Source organism: Copidosoma floridanum, unplaced genomic scaffold, assembly GCF_036245765.1.
Source record: "Copidosoma floridanum isolate Cflo_tuat_1 unplaced genomic scaffold, Cflo_Japanese_pri ptg000030l, whole genome shotgun sequence".
NCBI lineage: Eukaryota > Metazoa > Arthropoda > Insecta > Hymenoptera > Encyrtidae > Copidosoma > Copidosoma floridanum.
Window position 1 is genome coordinate 27,362,037 of NW_028321907.1, and position 18,794 is coordinate 27,380,830.

At 33.3% G+C, this 18,794-nt stretch overlaps 1 protein-coding gene across 1 annotated transcript in view; it reads left to right on the forward strand.

Moving 5' to 3' along the window:
• Positions 1 to 18,794, forward strand: part of Cow (Proteoglycan Cow) — a 912,191-nt gene that overhangs the window by 558,960 nt on the left and 334,437 nt on the right. Inside the window, exon 7 of the mRNA XM_089596981.1 lies at positions 1,698 to 1,953. Coding sequence (XP_089453107.1) covers positions 1,698 to 1,953 — 256 coding nt within the window. The remainder of the gene's footprint in view (positions 1 to 1,697; positions 1,954 to 18,794) is intronic.

Genomic DNA, 18,794 nt, shown 5'->3' on the forward strand with positions numbered 1-18,794 from the left:
TACTATACCATTGTGAAACTCTTAATTTACGAACTGAAATTTTTAATTGCTTATATCATTTCCAAATGTCAGTATTGCACCTTAGAGTGAATCATTTAAGTAATACCTTTATCAGTTGTTTCATATACTGTTATGAATACAACTACTACAGTATTACTAACTGTCATATCTACTTGGTTAAATTTTCTTTATTGATATCCATTATTACATATTTCTTGCCAGTTTTTAATATTGTAGTCTTTTATTTCGTGAAGTGTACAGCTTTAACAATTTTCGGCAGGGTAAGAGTTATACTATAAATTAATGTTTTATTAACAGTTTGGTCGTTTCAACCAGCGCACCTTATTTTACATTTTCTTTAAAATATCTGTAAGAATCAAGCAAATTTTTAACTGTTGAGTGCCAATACGTAATACTTAGTTATTCATAAGTGAAATAATTTTTTACACACAACTCAAAAATGAAAGTGATCATGAACAGTCGGGTAGAGTGTAGCTTTCCACGTATTTGCGCGATCCTTTGCATATATAAGATAATCAAAATATAAAAATGATAAAAAAAAGGTTATTCCTATCCATTCTTTGCCAAAATACGATTACTTAAATTTTTTTTAGATTTGTAGGACAAGCTTAAGTTTAAAATGCAGCCACCACTCAGTGCTGGCAGTACGGTACCCACGCCAAATACTCATTTACGGTAATAATTCATTCGTGGCTATTGACATTGTAACTCAGCCATTATTGCCAAGTACAGGCAGATTTCACAAACTGAGAGAGTATTCTGTACAATGCTATGGCCAGCATGTAGCTAACTCTACGGTCTAGTCACACTAGATTTGGAGGAGGGAGATTTTAGCCATTTCAGTGTACGTTGCGCTCTTGTATAATGTTATCATGGTTTTCTTAATAGTATTTGCATTGAAAATCATAGCTTAGCATACAAAACGTTATATTAAATGGAAAATACTCTGGTAAAATAGTAATAAAAATTTTTTTATTAATTGAAAATTTAGTAATCAAATATAGCAGTAAATAGGGTACCCGATCACCATGGCATGCTTCTCAAATTTGCCTGCCTGGCATTCGCCCTGCCACACCACTTGATAATACGATTGTGAAAAGACAAGACATACATATAGTATGTGTGTGTTTGTGGAGGTTGGTTATTAAACTTGGGTTGTTTTAGTACGCATATTCATATAAGTCCATGAGTATGTTTCGCTATGAACTGCCGAACGCTGTTAATTTTTATGCCTTTTTCTGCAGTTTGATAAGACTCAATAAATTAAATGATTTTTTAATGATTTGTAAGACACACACTGTGTCCTTCTGATGTGTGTGTATTATCAGTATCTAGTATTGACAAAAAGTAGTTAATATGAATAACTTGCCTACTAATTAATAAAAAATTTAACACAATAGCTGACAAAAATTTGCAGTAAAAATTGTTTGTTTCACTCTAAAAGTTATTTGTGCTCAAAGATGAGTCGAACATTTGATGAGTTGTACGTATTGACAGATGTGGCCTATTGAGCAAGTAAAGTAAGGAAACCTATCAAGTGACGTACTTAATTAATATCAGAGTAGAAATCATGTTGATAACTAACCTGAAATAAACTGTGAATAAATATATTTGTGATTATCAATTTAATTTGTCATGCACTTTATGCATTTACAATATCAATTTATGCAAAGCAGCACCCGTACACTATGAAAGCCCTGAAGCACGATGACAAGATCTTTAAGAGCAACGAAAAAATTAATAAGAAAAATGGATCATCACACATAGTATACCAATCGCAGCAACAATCGACGATGTCTAAAATGAACGACTCACATGGCAGCGTTGACTGTCCACCATCATCGAAGCCTACGATAGCCAATCGACTCCTTGACTGGTTCTCCGTCATCATGACTGATTCCAAGCACCGTCGCCAGCATTCTAAGCCACAAGGTACGTACATGCAATTTTTGTAGGAGATTTCACTCAAATAAAGTATTTTTTTTAACACCGAATATTTTAATTTTGAAAATTAAAGAAGAAACTAAAAAAATTGTCACTTTGATGCATTTACTTCAAAAATAAAAAAAATAAAGCAGTGTTTAACTGCGTTATAATCCCAATTCGATTTGACTACTCCAATGTAAAAAAGCTTATGGTAAATCTCAGATGAAACTTTTAATGAATAGTATAAAAGTGTGCTACATTTTAAAGAACATTTTAGGTAACCAACACTCTCTTTTCCAAATTTTCAGCACTGACTACACTCATAGTAGAAACCGTCAAGAACTCACTAGACTCCTGTAATAAATGTAAGTTTTAGCAACTTTTGCGATGGACACTGATTTTGAGCCACTTATGTTTTTATGAACTTTAGACATTTAAAAACTAATAATGGTTTATACAATGAACCAGAGAAGTAATACACTCATGAAGCTCACTGCTTTGATAGCGGTAACATATTGTTCACACTGAAGCTTATTCTAATTAATCCAGAATCAAAATAAAGTTTAAAAAAGGCAGCAGAAGAAGATTACCACTTAGAGAATCTACGTCAGAGTAACCCTGGTTTCTGTTCTTGCCATCTCAAGTAAGGGTACGTAAACTTACCTTGTGTGGGTGAGTCATGATTTAATTACTCCCGGTGTACTACTAGGGGCTATTACTGCTCTTCGAAGTAGCGGCGCACTCTGAGGCAAAATTATGGACATAAAACATCAATTTTCATGAAATAATGAGCATTTGATCCCTGCCACTGTCGTCTTAAGTAGTAGTATACGAACAAGCTTTAGGGTAGGACAAGTAGTACGTGAAAAAAAGTAGTAAAGATGTTGAAAGTGAATAAAAAGTATGTATTTTATTTTTCTAACTCGTTTATTTCCTCATCTGTTTGTAAAGCACTTGACTCAGCAACATTTCAGTGTAAAAAGCCTAATCAGTTAACGTTCATATACCACTAAGGGAGTATTTCAAGATATTTGAAGCAGAGGTAATCATGTCCTTCTACTAAGCTACATCTGATTAAAACAGCATATATGTCGAAAGCAAGGAAAGCTGGAGCACGAACGTATCAACCTAAAGATTATAAAATCAGCTAAAACAGCGTATGTAAATTAAATAGAGTCATGTATGGTTTGAGAAAAAGTCTAAGGATGCAGTATATGATACTTGTCATGAATTTACTAGTGGTCAAACTTGCGGTAGAAGTTAACAGGACTTTTTTTTGTATGCTAATGATGATAATTTAAATTCAATATACATTTTGTATCCAGACATTATTTTATGACTCTGTGGTGCTGATGGCATACTATTACAGAGTCATTCCAATGACCTTTCTTAAAGAAAATGTACACCCATATATCCACTTATCTGGCTGCCTGTCACCATGCACTGCTTTATTTTGATGCCCCTTTGATCACTATCTGAAATAGTCTAACACCAAAAATCTTTCCAATATCACCGTTTATTTGAAATCAAACAAAACTGTCAGAAATACTTTGAGTTACGTGTTACCATCCAACACTACACCATTCCTTGCTTTCCATGTCTAGACTATGACTGGCACACTTACCAAAATTTCTGTCTCTGACGATTTTCTCTTCCCCAAAAACCCTCGCAAGCCACACGACTCTTTCACTCTCTATACTCTAAATACCCTTGTACGTGGACGCAGATATCTCTCTCTCTTCTCTTTCTCCCTCTTTCTCTGATTTGCTTGGTGTACAGCTCTCCTGAAACTTCACAAACACTTTATTCACCACTGTTCGTCTTGGTTACAGTCTTATGGCTTATACTTTCTCTCCCACTTTTTCTCCCTTGTTTTCCTAGACAACACTAACTTCTCACTTTCCCTTTTAGATCTTTATTAAATTATTGGATGGCTCCGGGGTCCTTTAAATGTTCCTTGAGATGCTTGTGACAATCCTGGAGGAAACTATAAAAGCCTGGTAATAGCACTTACCAGGTGACGTACATATATTAAAGCGTGCGTAAACTTACTGTCACTGCCTTGGAAATAGCTAAAAAAACGCCACTGAACCCAATAGCTTGCGTTAATTTTGCTCATTGTAGATATCTCACTTACTTGTGTTAATACAATTCAGCCCTTTTCGAATTTATCCTTATTGTTACGCTTACCAGTAACAACTGAAACACGCTACTTTACAAAACGAAACTAAGCTTTATTGACAAAAGCGAACAGAAGTAATTAGCTTGAGGTTACAATCTCAACTAAACTACTATTTTTTTATCAACAACGACACCTAGCAACACATAGCTACATTTTTTATCTCGCGGCACCTCATACGTTCCACGACTTTGTAACTGTATACCCAACTTTACCCTCTTCTCTTTTAGATTGTCGTCCTGGGAATCACAAAACTAAGCACCATACAGCATTCCAAAATATCAACTTTATCTTCTTCCGTTACAGCTACAGAATGTAAAGACAGCTCCAAGATACCAAATGACTCTACTTGACCCCTTTTTCAAGTTACCAAGGACATGATATCTAACTGTAAGTCCAACTACATCTAAATTATCTCTTTACAGCTGTAGTGATTGAAGTCTCTACCTTGACTACACCAACAAGTTACCGAGCATCTTCACTCCTATTGTATCTGTTTCATTCTACTATGCCTCATTTTTCAGAGTAATTTAAAATGTAGATACATGGTTTAATCTTTGAGAATAAAATAAGAAATGACGTTTAATAGATCTCATTTTACGTTCCTACTTGGCTTTTGCCTCACGTCTTCGGAACAGTAAACCATACAAAATGAAATCGAAGCAGAGTGGTTAGGATAATTTTCTTTCGTAAAAAATCACAATGCTGCTCATATGTATCATCTTTTTCTAGTGTTTTTGTGACATCCTAATGGCATCCTAATGGCGCAGATGACATCATTAACCATTTTAACAACTTTAAATACACCGTTCTAGTAGCAGTTTTGGACTTTTTCCTTTGGTTTGTTGTGGATTAAAGAACCAAGTTATTTATCCTTTCGAAAAATTGACTTTTCCTGTTCGTTTAAAATTATGGGTCTTGATCTTGCAAGATGTTACAGCTATAGTAGTTCTTGTCAAGTCATGGATTTTTGCCATCTTCTTGGTCAGCTTCTCAACATTATTCTCTGGTGATGAGACGTCAACACGATAATCCAGAGGAGTTCCTCTCATCAGATCCAGTGGATGTTAAAGATTATCACCAGTGTACATCTTAGCTGAAGTGAACCCACTCGTCGTACACTGAAAGAAGGTCGCGAGCTCCGCTGTCTCTGAGTGCACGTAGTCTGCTTCTTACACTGAGGCATCACTTGTCAAGTCTCTAGCAGCAGCAGCTGCCGCGGATTATGAGCTCATGCTGTACGATGGTCGCACGTACGATGCCTATACACTCAATAGTAACAGCTACCGCACAGCCGATAATAAAGTCGCGTTATGAGATACCCATACACCAGCGGCTTAATGCGTGCACTCGATTAGCGACAGTAGAGCTCGCGACTTTAGCACGCGTGATGAACCAAGTCAAGGGGTACCTGTATACCTATTTACGCTTTACTGCTTGAGGCACTGCACAATATTATGATTTCATGTGAATAATCTTTTGATTTACTGCATGATTTTTTTAAACCACAAAGTTGCTCTATATATACATTCTCACTTGAATATGTTGTGAAAATGAAAGTATACTTTTTTTATAATAAAAGTTTTTTGTTTCTCTGTTTTTGCTGCCTAAGGCAATAATGGGGGGGGGGAATAATAAATTAAAAAAAACTAAAGAAGTTTATATTGATATCAGAAATAATTTATAATTTATAATCATAACAACATCATACATATTACGTGCTATGCATTTGTTAAAATATTGATTATCATGAACCTGACTGTTTTTTAAGCGTTATGCGGTATACGAAATACATAAATCATTAAAATATTACAAATGATTATATCTGCAGTAGTTTTATGAACAATGAAATCGCGTCAGGCACGTTCAACGTAAGTAGAATGTACATAACTTGTAAATAAAAAATTCGAAACATAATGGATCGTGCCCATTATAATCCATACGGTGCAGAAATATATTGTTGTTTATTTATTATAATTAAGAATAGTGTGGGACGAAGCTGCAGTTTGTTTACTTTGAGCAAGATTTGCTTTCTCGTATTTTTTACAGCGTATGCGTGAACATGATAATCGAAGTCTAGTTCTTCATAAACACGAAAACGAAGAATTATATCATTTTCTTCTGAAACAATTTCTATAATCTCGCCAAATTGAGCTTCGCAGTGTTCTAGAAAGCCTAAAAGTAAAAATATACCAACTTCAGAGCGAATATTATTAACAGTCACATGTTTATAAAATATATGAGAATTTTTTTTTTTCAATTACAACTACATTTATCTCATTTACAGAACAAGAGGGACCTCATTCTATATTTGACGTTGATACTTTTAACGAATTAACCAAGTACAACAGTCTTAATGACATTTTCCTTGTTATTGTGCGCACTAAATTTTTAGAGCTTTTTGTTGATTCCGCGATAGTTTTTACTGGTTAATGGGCCGACTCAAACCGCATCGTCCAGAAATGTATAACAGGACCATTATAAAGTAAAATAGTTGGATAATGAATTAAAAAGTGCATCTTAGGCTTTAAAGATCTGTAGAATTTTAAGTAAGAGGAATTTAATTTTTTAATTAATTCCGTTAAAATTTTTAAATCAGCCATCGTGTATCGTGGACACAGTAAGATATCCAGTATTCTTTGTATATATGAATATAATTTATAATGATCATCATCTTCTTTTATTTTATCCCCAATAATCAAACAAAAGTTTTTAACAAACCATAACATCTCAGAAGCTGACATTTAGAGATCGTTATGCTCTCATAAACGATTAGGAAAAATTTTGTTATGCTTGTTTGCGGTTGCTTTTCCACAATTGAATTTTGCTATTCTCGCATTCAAAAGCTCTAAAGAAAAATATTTTTTTTTTAAATAAATGTATTCAAAAGTCCATAACAAACATACAAGCACCTTCCAAGTAATCGTGCATGAGGTCAACTGACATGTTTTCAGTTACATGAAAGTCAGTGACCCCATTAAAAGTGCACTCTTCTTTAATACTTTGATACCTGTTTTTGAACTATCTGATTTTTTCAAGTCCTCATCATAATTTTCTCGTGTTCTTAATTTATCATCCGACTGAACGCACAAGCAGGCGCATTCTTCCCTGGAACATTTGCAAACTCTGCAAAAACAGTGACTAACAAACGATTCATTGAAACCAAGAACTGAATTTAAACCTAAGTTATTACCTACTACTAAAGCTAAACGGAATTTCACAACCTTGATTAGACCCCCAACATTTATTTCGATTCCTTTTTGGTATAAATAATTTAACTCATTCTTTAGAGATTTAAAAGCTTCTTCGTTTGTCGTGTTCTTTCTATCAGAATAATGAGAAACACTGTGAAAAATAATACAATTTAACGTGGAGGCTATGTGGGGTGGTAGGCATGCCAACATAGCATATATAGCCGTAAATTTGTTTGTACCAGAATGAGTACCTAATGCGTTACCGCACTCCATATCGTTAAAAAATATATACAAAGGTAAAATAACATCCTCCGAACACGTATAAGTATATTTTTCCTTCCAAAGCCTTGCTTAAATAATATTTAAAATAACAGTAGATTCTGATTTTAATTCGTTTACATAGTTTATTGTATCATTAAAGACACCCGGAATTCGTAAAAACATTTTAAGGCTTTTCTCTACAGGTAAATATTCATCTGTCATAACGTGAGGCCTACGTACAACTTCATTTTCAAAAATTTCATCTTTAAAAAATGTACCAATTATAAAAGTTTTACTTATGATAAGACCTTTATTCTGGAAAAATGAAAACCGTTTACATTCTGTGTTAACTTCCTCACAAAAAGTACTATGCTGATCAAAACAACGCTCAATTTCTTTTAATGCTGTGTGAGAAGCGTTTTCTTTTTTTAATATTTGCAAAATATCTTTTTTCAAGGAAGGAAGATAAATTGTTTGTATAAAATCTTTTAAAAAACATACCACTGTATCCACAATGTCACGAGGTAAATTACAATCAGAATATAGTTTTAAGAAAAACATAAGCAAAAAATTTAATATACTGGAATAATCCATTATTTTTATTAAAATATATATTAATTTCGTTATGAAAAAATTTTTTTTTAGTTTCTATATATTAATCTTCAAGAAATGTAACACCTAAAAAATTTAATATACTTCAAGATTCATCCATGCACTTTGAAGAGTCATTTATGCTTTTTCTTTTGGATACGGAAACCAGCTTCACCTTTTGTACAAAATTGGCAACGTGCGCATTTACAGTTTTATAAGGCTGTAAGTTATAGATAGCAGAATTTATAGTCGCCCAAGCAGATTCTGATATATATGGAAAGGATTTCAAGGCAGTGAGGCACTTGTAGCATAGTTGCACAGCTTCCAATGGGTTTTCGCATAAATATTGTGTAGAGTTAATACACACAAACGCTTCAACTGTGGGTAACTTTCCACAAAAAATTATGAATGGATACTGTGGCAGTCCAAGAGTCTGAAGCCACAGCTCGTGCGCTTCAACTTCCTTTATTCTATCTCTAGAATCCTGGAATGTTATTACATTTATTATGCACACAAAATTTTTTTTTCCAATAATTATTAATGATTTAAAAATTAAAAAAAATTATGGCCCACCTATCTCGATGTGTAACACAAAACATTTCGAAATTTCATACTTTGTTAAGATTTTTGATGTGGTACCTATTTTTATTTTACGCGACACTTAAGGACTTAATGAAATCAACAAAATTGCCAATAGACTATCGCATGTACCTAGATACAAAATTGAATTGATTTTACAATATTAATTCATCTTCACATTGATATGCGTTATTTATTCACAAACCTGAAAGAACTAATTCATTATTGGTCTTGAAAAAATTTCTTATTTCATTGGATCTACTAGCCCTCAGATGCTGGACTACTTTTGAAGCAAACTCCGGCCAATTGTCAACGAATAATGAATTAAAATTTATCGTGGTGTTTGATGGATTTTTAGCGTCAGAATCCGATAAACCTGCTCCTTCAATTTCAGCCTCAAAATCAGCTTGTAGCTAAAAAAAATTGAAAGGGAAAAGAGAATGTGAGCTGTTAAAAGCGCATGTGAAAAATTACGCAGCAGGAGCAGTTCTTCAAATACTACCAAAATAATTGCCAAAGCTCCTCGCAAACATGGAAAGCTGGTAAAATACTCATGCAAGCTGATGGGTTTTTTTTTTTTTTTTTTTTCCCCTGTAAGGAGCAAAACACGATGGGGTCTAAGTTCTTTTCACTTAATTATAACTTCACTATCCTTATGCGAGGCTCTGTTAACTTCAGTCAAGCATTTATAATCAGCTCCTTGGAAAAGATAACATGACATTTAGAAACTAATAGAAAAATGTTTGCTGAAAATTATTGTTATTTTCAGTGTATGTAAATTACCTTTGGGCTCATCCACTTCTTCATCCTCCAAATTATCCGTTGTATGCAACTCTTTATCAAGACCAAAAGTGTATCCAGCAGACCTCAAAGTTTTTCTGACCACTCGATAGTGGTTATATAAGTACCCTCTGGGTCCTACGCTTACTTTCAAGTCAGTTGTGTAAGGTGCTTCAAATATAACAGCATCTTTCTCAGTTTCAAACAACTGTTGAATATCAATCTTAATTGACTGGAATACAGCTTGTCTAATTCTGAAAAAAAAATTCAATTTTGCAGACATGCTGAAAGTAGTTAGATTCTATTTATCCTTAAATTCACACACACCTATGCACATATTTTCAAAATTTTATGAATTTATAATAGTATAAATAATTGTGGTAGATGTGAAAATAATCCTACTTACGTAAAGTTGTTTGGATCAAGGTCGTGATAAATTACGATATTCTTCAATGCTGCCACATTTAAAGACTTGTCTTTCAGATACTTTCTTAGAATGCATCTACCCTTAAGAGAGCTAAATAACAAATTGAATATGTCGTTGTTGACATATTCTTGAAAAAAAAAAAAAGAAATTAAAATCAACTGATTGTATTACTTGTCCAGGGTAAAATTTTAAAAATAAACCTTTTGTCAAATAGTCATCATTGTTATTTTGTACAAAGCTAATACTTGCATTCATACTTAAATCATCCATAGACTCATTCATCATAAAGCAATTGACATATACTACAGGTAAACAAAAAAACGTAACCTATACGTGTAGGCTGAGTAACGAAATTTTTCGTCAAAGTAAAAAAAATACTATTAACAAGCAGACAACTATGCCCAATGAAATCACTGTATTGTTCTCTTAATAATAGAACCGAGCTAAAGAAGTAAACTTTTAATTGTTTCTAAATTCCTTTTCAACTTATTTTTGAGTTTGGTTTTGCGTCTTGTGTCAGCTTCAAGATATACTTATATATATACCTGCAAGATCTGATGAGTATATATACGCTCAACTGAATACACTGCTCACCGCGAGCAGAACCAATGTCTCGTACACACTTGTTTAATGCTAGAAAAAAAAGATCAATTTTATTTTATCACAATCGATGGTATACGAAGAGTAATCAGGGACTGCTGTTTTTTTGTCTATACACACGAATATATATTATCAAACGCAGTAAATACATATGTGCGCAAAAGCATGCACGAGATTATACAAGTTGCTGATGCAATGCTGCTGCTACTACGAGACTATAGGCATGGGGCAACGCTATATTACGCGCTTCAAGGGATAGCAGAGCACGCGGCCTTCGAGGTTGTAGGTACCACCTGGCATGGGACGTCACGCGTGCAAAATCCGCGAGCTCTGCTGCCGCTAATTAAGAGCACGCATGAGGTCGCTGTTGTGTAGGTACCTGCAGTCGCGACCTTCTCTCAGTGTATGTTTAAAAGATCTGTAAGCTAATTAAAATAGTGAGATCCACGAATCCCAATCTTATTAGTTTCTGCTTAGCAATTCAGATAAATAATTAAAAATCGTCTGAAATTTTCGTTCTACTACCTGACCATTTGATTATGGGTATGAAGGTGCAGGACGTATTTCCCTTATTTCAAAAAGTTATGTTAATTCTTTTACCAGACAAGAATCAAAATTTATACCCTGATCAGTATGCATATTCAACGGTACACCATGACAACAAACAACGTCATTAACAGAAATTTGAGTTATTGTTTTTGTCTTTATGTTTGATAAGGAGAAAGCTTCTACCCATTTGGTAAAATTATCTATCCTGATAAAGAGATATTTGTTGCCTATGGGGCAGGTTGGAAATGGACCTAAAATATCCATCCTAATTCTCTTAAAATAAGCTTCCAAATTGTAAGCTTTCATTTTACTAACTCCCTTATCAAATGGATCCCTCTTTGGAACACAAGTCATACATGTTTGACACCAACTCTCAACATCCTTCTTACAAGTGGCCCAATTGAACCTCTTCCTAATCTTGTCAAGTGTCTTGTTAATTCCAAAGGATCCTTCTTACAAGTGGCCCAATTGAACCTCTTTCTAATCTTGTCAAGTGTCTTGTTAATTCCAAAGGATCCTTCTATAGGTTAATCATGCACTTCTTAAAGAACTTCATCTATCTTCTCCCTTAGAACAACTAGTTGTGAAGTTTTGATTTTTAAGTTTACTAAAATCCATTTTATACATAAAACTCCACCTCAAGAAACGAATGAGTTCCATTGACTACAGTATTCTTTTGCGAATTTGCATCTTTCGATGAAATTTGCTGCCAATCTGGTTGAGTGGTAATTCTCTTATTGTCAATAACTATTTTTATGGCCTCCTCTTCCACCTGATGTTTTATTCAGTCTGATCTTGCTTCTTTAATAAAAATGATTAAAGTAATTGTCTTATCCTCTACTTTCAACTTTATTCAATACGATAGAACTTCTTGCAGGATTTATCTTCACATGGTCGTCTAGATAATTCATCTGCAAAAAATCTTAAACTTGTACTGACCTAATGATCCAAACTATATGGTAAGCTGCCCATCCAGCTCTTTAACTGATGAGAACCAAATAAAGGAAGAATGATCTGTTCTAACTACAAATTTCTCTCCGTATTAGGGAAAAGTCCCCCCTTGGAACGCTGCTATCAAATGTGTCACCAATATTGAACATTGAAAAAAAATGTAGTAGTTTTTTCTTTTTCTTTAATGTGATCAAAAAATTTAATTCCTCTTTCAAAGAAATAAAATTTCTCCTCATTTATTCAAAGATTAGCTTTTAAAAATCCAAGAAATACCTTCTCTAGATACACTAACATTTTTTCTAACGAACCTGCTCATATAATGATGTCATTTTAATGAATTAAGTAAATTTCTTACATTAATCCTGTGAGTGCTTCTTTCATAAGTCGCTTAAAAGTCGCTTGTGCATCACATAATTTAAATAACATGACTTTAAATTTTCACAATCTTTGCCCAACAGAGAAAGCTGTAATTTCTCTGTCTTTATTCTTGATTTTCATGGTAAACGATATTAATCTTTAATTATTGTTGCTTTTATATTTTTAAAGTCGACACAAAATCTTGTAAAACCATTTTTTTTTTCTTGAGGACGACTGAAAAACACCATGAGCTTGATGATCTTTTAATGATTTCTGGTTTCTCCATTTCTGTCATTAGTGTCAATTTTTATAAAAAATACACTGTAAATTGACTGGAACAGTGTCCTATAGGTTCATAATCCATCCAATAGGGGTATCATCTGATATTTTCTCAAACATCAAACTATAAATTTTTCTGTGAAATTTATTTTATCAAAGAAATCACTTCTAAGGATAGAATCATTAACTATAATTTTTTTTTTATATATATTATTGTGCTCTACGTCCGGCTCTTTTTAATAAGGGCACTACTATGGGCACTTAGCACTTGGGAAAGGGACAAGGAAAGGGATGAAAAGCCTACCATTACTGGGAGGGGGGTAGGGGCAAAGTGGGCAATTTTTTCTGCAAGAAGGTCACCTAAACCCTCCTCGAGGAGCATTGCGTGGTGAAAAAGCACATGTGAGACTCACAGAGGTACTTGCCCGAAAGTCGCACTGGCCGGGAATTGAACCACGGTCTCCCGCGTGCCAATCCACAACCTAGCCGACCGAGCCACCACGCGCTCTTAATAACTATAATTACTACATACATAATCATTTCAATCTCGTCTTTTCCTAGAAACACGAATGCTTTCACTCGAAGCTTTATAGGAACACTCTCACCTGTTGGATACTTCAGTGTCATATAATTAATGGGAATATTCATATCCACTGAAATTACAAAATTTAAATTTAAAATAGTAACGCTAAGCCAGAATCTAACTTAAAATTTAAAATTTTGTTATTTAATGTTCTTTTAAACATAAATTTACTGGAATTCCCATTAATCTTTCTATTATTTAAGACCGAATGTTAAAGAGCTGGCGTTCTAACTGTTAAACTTACTCCTAAAAGTTCAACATAACTTGATTTTCCTGTCCATTAAACGCATGCAGTTGAAGACGATTGTATTGTACGTGTTCCTTCTATCTAAAATTCTAGCACTGAACATTGGCAACGTTCGAAGAGCTTTTTTCTTCGCTTATCTCTGGATTAAAACTCGATTTCACTGCTCTGTATAATCCTGCAACAACATTAGCTCCTTAAAGATTCCTATTTTTTCTAACAATTATCTTTAGCTTAATAACCCGTTTAAGAGCAACTCTCAAAGATTATCAGCAATTTTAATAATGAAATCTGAAGAAGCAATTTTATCTTGAGAAGTAAACAGATACTCAGGGTAAACTAGTGAAACTCGCTTTTGTCAATTAGCAGCTAAACTTAAAATCAAGCTTCTGTTTTCCATGATGTGATTGAAAATAATACGTTACTGCCAAATAGTTGAGTTCAGAACGAACCTCAAGTTTCGAAGTCAAACTCAACAGTCCCTTTGGTTCTGAAAAATTATCAAGCATACATCTCATTTTTCCACGTAAACAAGAAATTTAAATAACCATTTTTCTGTTATCATCACAACCATTTAACTTGGCCATCAGACTAAACTGGTTATAGAAATCTCTGAACGGATAACTTTCAGTATAATTGTCCACCTGAATATCAAACGGTGGGAGCCAGCCTGTCACTAAACCATTCAAAAGAGATTGCCCAAAAGATGCATATTGAGTTGGTAGAAGTCGTGTTGACTGTGATACCTATAGTGGTTGTGACGATTGTAGTGGTTCTGCCAAAAAATTTTCAGTAATACTTATCTTGCTTATTCCACGGATTTGTTGACTCTAAGAAATCGTGTTTCTCCTCTATAGTAACTGTCTTTCGTTCAAGAGAGAGTCCCACTCGGAAAAAAGTGTATTCTACTCAGTCTGTAGACCCACAATCATCTCGCAAGCATTAGAAAGAGTTGATCTCAACCTCTGGAGTGTCCTCTCATGAATCTCCTAATGTTTAAGCCGTACGTCATTAAGCTGAATCTGCACATCGTCACAATTTTTCTGCAACTGAACTAGTTCACTTTTGAATTTTACTATCATTTTATTCCAAATTTTCACTACTTTCCTTGGATTTTTTAGCTGATTTTCTGATTTCAGACACCGCTGCTTTAATTCTTCTAGCGGTGGCTTTATTGCTTCAATCTCTTTCTGTGTTTTGTATCTGATGCAGGATTTCTTCAACCTTAAAACTCTTGATATTCGTATCCCAGACGAGCTCCCAAAACTGTTCTACTTATCAGTAAAAACTAGAACACATTACTTTATAAAAAGAAGCTAAGTTTTATTAGAAGAAGTAAACAGACGTTATTAGCTTGAGGTTAAAATTCCAACTAAACTATTACTTTTTATCAACAACACCTGGCAACACATAGCAACATTTGGGGCCACGTGGCAACTTATATATTCCACGGCTTTTTATTCGTATATTCAACATTATATTAAGATCACTAAGTCAAATCGTAATAAGATTTATACACTCCTTCTATACTTTCTAACACTATAATTTGATGATATTTAGACAACTACATAAGTGTTATGCAAATGGGAATTTGGAAATAATGTTAGCAATTACAGACTGCATTTAATATACATTTCACATTCAATAATACATTTTATCCTTTTTAATACACACCTTTAACGTTATGCTTCATATACATACATTACTCTTATCCATTTTTATCTTGGCTATTGGCATCACCAAATGCTTCGCTGCTAATTTTATCTCTCTCACGTATAACAGTGGAGTATAGACTAGGTACGCACGCGCGCACACACACAAAATGGCATTGAAAATAATGAAAAAACAAATTATATTCGAAAAAGATTCTGGCACTCAAAGCTTAGAGGAAAAAGGGTTACTTCCTCACAGTTTTGATATTTGTTGATGACCAATATATATACCAAAACAAATGAAAAAACTTTGAATCAAACACTTCGGAATGGTTAAAATTTATAGTTGCGTCGAAGAAGATCATTAAAAAGAGCGACACGTTATGAAACGAAATAGAAAAAAAGCATATTTACTTACAAGCCATAAAATATAGCTTTAAAAATTTATAATGTTATGACACTCCTATAGAGATAAATTGATAATTAAAAAATCTGATTATTGTAAAAAAAAAATGAAATACAGAAATTAAATGGGAAAACTTTTATATACGAAAGTGCATCAACTAATGAGATGCATGATAAGTATGCAATAAGAGTGTTCAAATATTTAGTAAAAAGAAAAGATATAAAATAAATTCATTACTATTGTAAAAACTGTCTAATAATAAAGTACATGGTTAATTTGGTCTGGGCAGGTAATAATATTCATAGAAAATTGACGACAAAAAACGTAACAAAATTGTATTTAAATATTACTTTTATAAAGAACGTATAAGAAAAAAACACTAATAAAATATTGTGTATATGTAAAGTATACAGCATTATCAGGAGCTGTAACTTGAATCCTGCTTACAAAAGGTTTGTTAAGAGAAACTTAAATTTAAAATACAATTTGACATAATATCACCATGTTAACGAGAAATATAAAAGTAAAAAAATGAGTGTAGTGAAAATTTATTTCGAAAACAATTTAGCTGATATGTTGAGAAAAAGTCTGAGTAAGAAGAAGTCATGATGAATAGAAAAATGTTAAAAATAAAATGATCAGATAAACGAAAATTCTCTTAATAGACAGGATCTTATATGTAATCAGGTGTATTGCAACTTACGTTTATTTGAATAGTTAAAAAATTTTTATCAGCATTTGTTTGTGGATTCAGTTTTTGCTCTAACACATCAAACAAGGTGTTCTTATTTTAAGCCCTGGAAACTATACCTCGCAATTAAAATCATCAAAAGCTCAAAAAGCTTCTTACAAAATTTAGATTTAACAGATAATTAAAAAGATATTGTTAATTTAATCATCGATCGATTCCCCCAAACACAGAGCACTAAGCCTCAGAAGGCAAGGCCTAAGCATTGTGGAGGGGCGACTACACATAGCTAAACTCTTTTACAAAGAAGTTGGTAATAGGTATGCCAGACGACATGGTTACCGACTGCAGAGATTTGAACAGTTACCATACCAGCGCAAAATTTGAATAGCAAGACCAAAGTATGCATAGAGATATAAGGATAGAGTGCGCTAGAGTCTGAATACAGCGAAATGGTAAAAGAAAGAGATGGTTGCCGAGTGTCCTCTCTGTCTCTTTCTACCCGAGCACTGTGATTGGCTGATGCTCAAGATGCAATAACCTATGTCAGTAACTGCCACTGACTGCCCCCTTGAGCAGCAGCCAATCACAGCGCTCAGCTACAAAGAGATGAAGAGGATACTCGGCGACCATCTTTTTCTTTTACCGTATCGCTCCCCCTTACGTACATTAGTGTAATTAGCGCACTCTATCCTTATATCTCTATAGAAGTATGTTGACTTGAAGTATGATTTCTGAGAAATGACTACGCCCGTCAACTGCGCTTATTTAAAGCGTATTTTTTTCTCAGTAAATTTCACAAAGTAACAAGTCAATTTTCTTTTAACATATTTGGCCTAATAAAAAAATTAGAGTGTGAGAGGGTCTCATGCAATAAGCTTGAAATACTCAGTAAAACTCTTGATCTTTTAACGTTAAACTTCTTGCAGTCGAAATTTTAATTTTTTAGATACTGTAGTACCAAACGAAAAAATATTAAGAAACAGAAAGTAGTTTTACACTTTAAGCACGTTTACTGATCACAAATCCCCTACCCTTTGAATATGATAATAAAACATTGAAATTGTATTTTTTATGAACTCCTAAGAAGTCATTATTATGTAAAATCAAAGATTGGATGTGAGCTTCATGAATCTTCGATAAGCTAATCGAAATCTGGAAAAGAGAAATAGAAAACAGTATGCGCATCAACGTCGTCGATATAGTGCATCTTTTTTACTCTTTAATTTCAGTACCATATTAGAAAAAACAGCAAACAAATCACAAGCAACTAATGCGTTCATTCAGCAATATCCTACAATTTTTTAAAACATAAATTAGACACAAAAGGATAATACATTATTTTTTCAGAAAGTTTTTGGTCCAATTTACAAAAAAAAATAGTAATAATAAATAAACTCAAAATTTACCACTTCAAGTGCAACAACGTAGCACAGCTCTTTGAAGCTGAAGATTTTACTAAAAAGGAATTAGTTTTAGTTTCATGAAAAATTTTATCACCCAAAAAAGAAGCATCCAAATTTATGAATGCAAATGGGTCTGACGCTTTAAGCTCAACTGCTCAGCACGAATCATAAACTACGTATCACTAGGTATTAAACCTTTTGGTGACCGTAGTACAACATAACACATTTAAAAAATAAAGCAAGGAAATTTTGCTTATCAAGCTTGATTATTTATCACAAAACTCTCATTTTTAAAGTATAATTATCTAATATTAAAACATAATGAATCCTAACCTACAACGTCATAAGCATTAAAAGTTAAAGAAGGCGGAAAGGTCCAACATGGGAAGCGTGTTTCATTAGCAGCAGACCCAACCTTTGTTATTGCTTACTGTTTTTTCTATCATCAATAAAACAAAAATTAATAAGTTTTTAAACTTTATTAAGATTAAAAAAACAAGTAAGGGATGAGAAACATGCGTTAAATTAACTGGATAAAATTCTTCTATTTCGTAAAACTTTTTCGTCTGATTTACAAAAATAGAAATATAAAATTAATAACTCAAAACACGATCAAACACGTCAAGTGCATTTATACAGCGAAGCTCTCTTAAGCAGCAAGCTTTACTAAAAAAGGATAAGTTTAGAATACATAAAAAGCCCTATCGACTAAGAAATAACAGCTAAGTTCCTAAACACGGGAAAATATCAAGCTCTAAGTGCGATTGCTTGTAGCGAATCATTATGCTTGTTTTTCCAACTTTCTGTCAATAGGTCTTGAACCTCTTAGTTCCTGAAGTACCACATGACGTTTCAAAAAAAAAGCTAAAAAATTTAACGGATCGCGCTTGTTTATTTATCGCACTCTTACGTTTAAAGCATTATTATCTGACTAAGGTCCTAAGCATTTAAAGTTGAAGCAGGTGGAAAGGTCTAGCACGGTAAGCGTGTTAAAATAGCACGAGCTCCAATTTTTATTTTTCTTTACTTTTCTTTTTCCATTCATGCAACAAAATCTACTGAACTTTAAAAATACTTTAAGATGAAAGAATATAATTTTTAAAAAGGAGAAGCTTATTTTA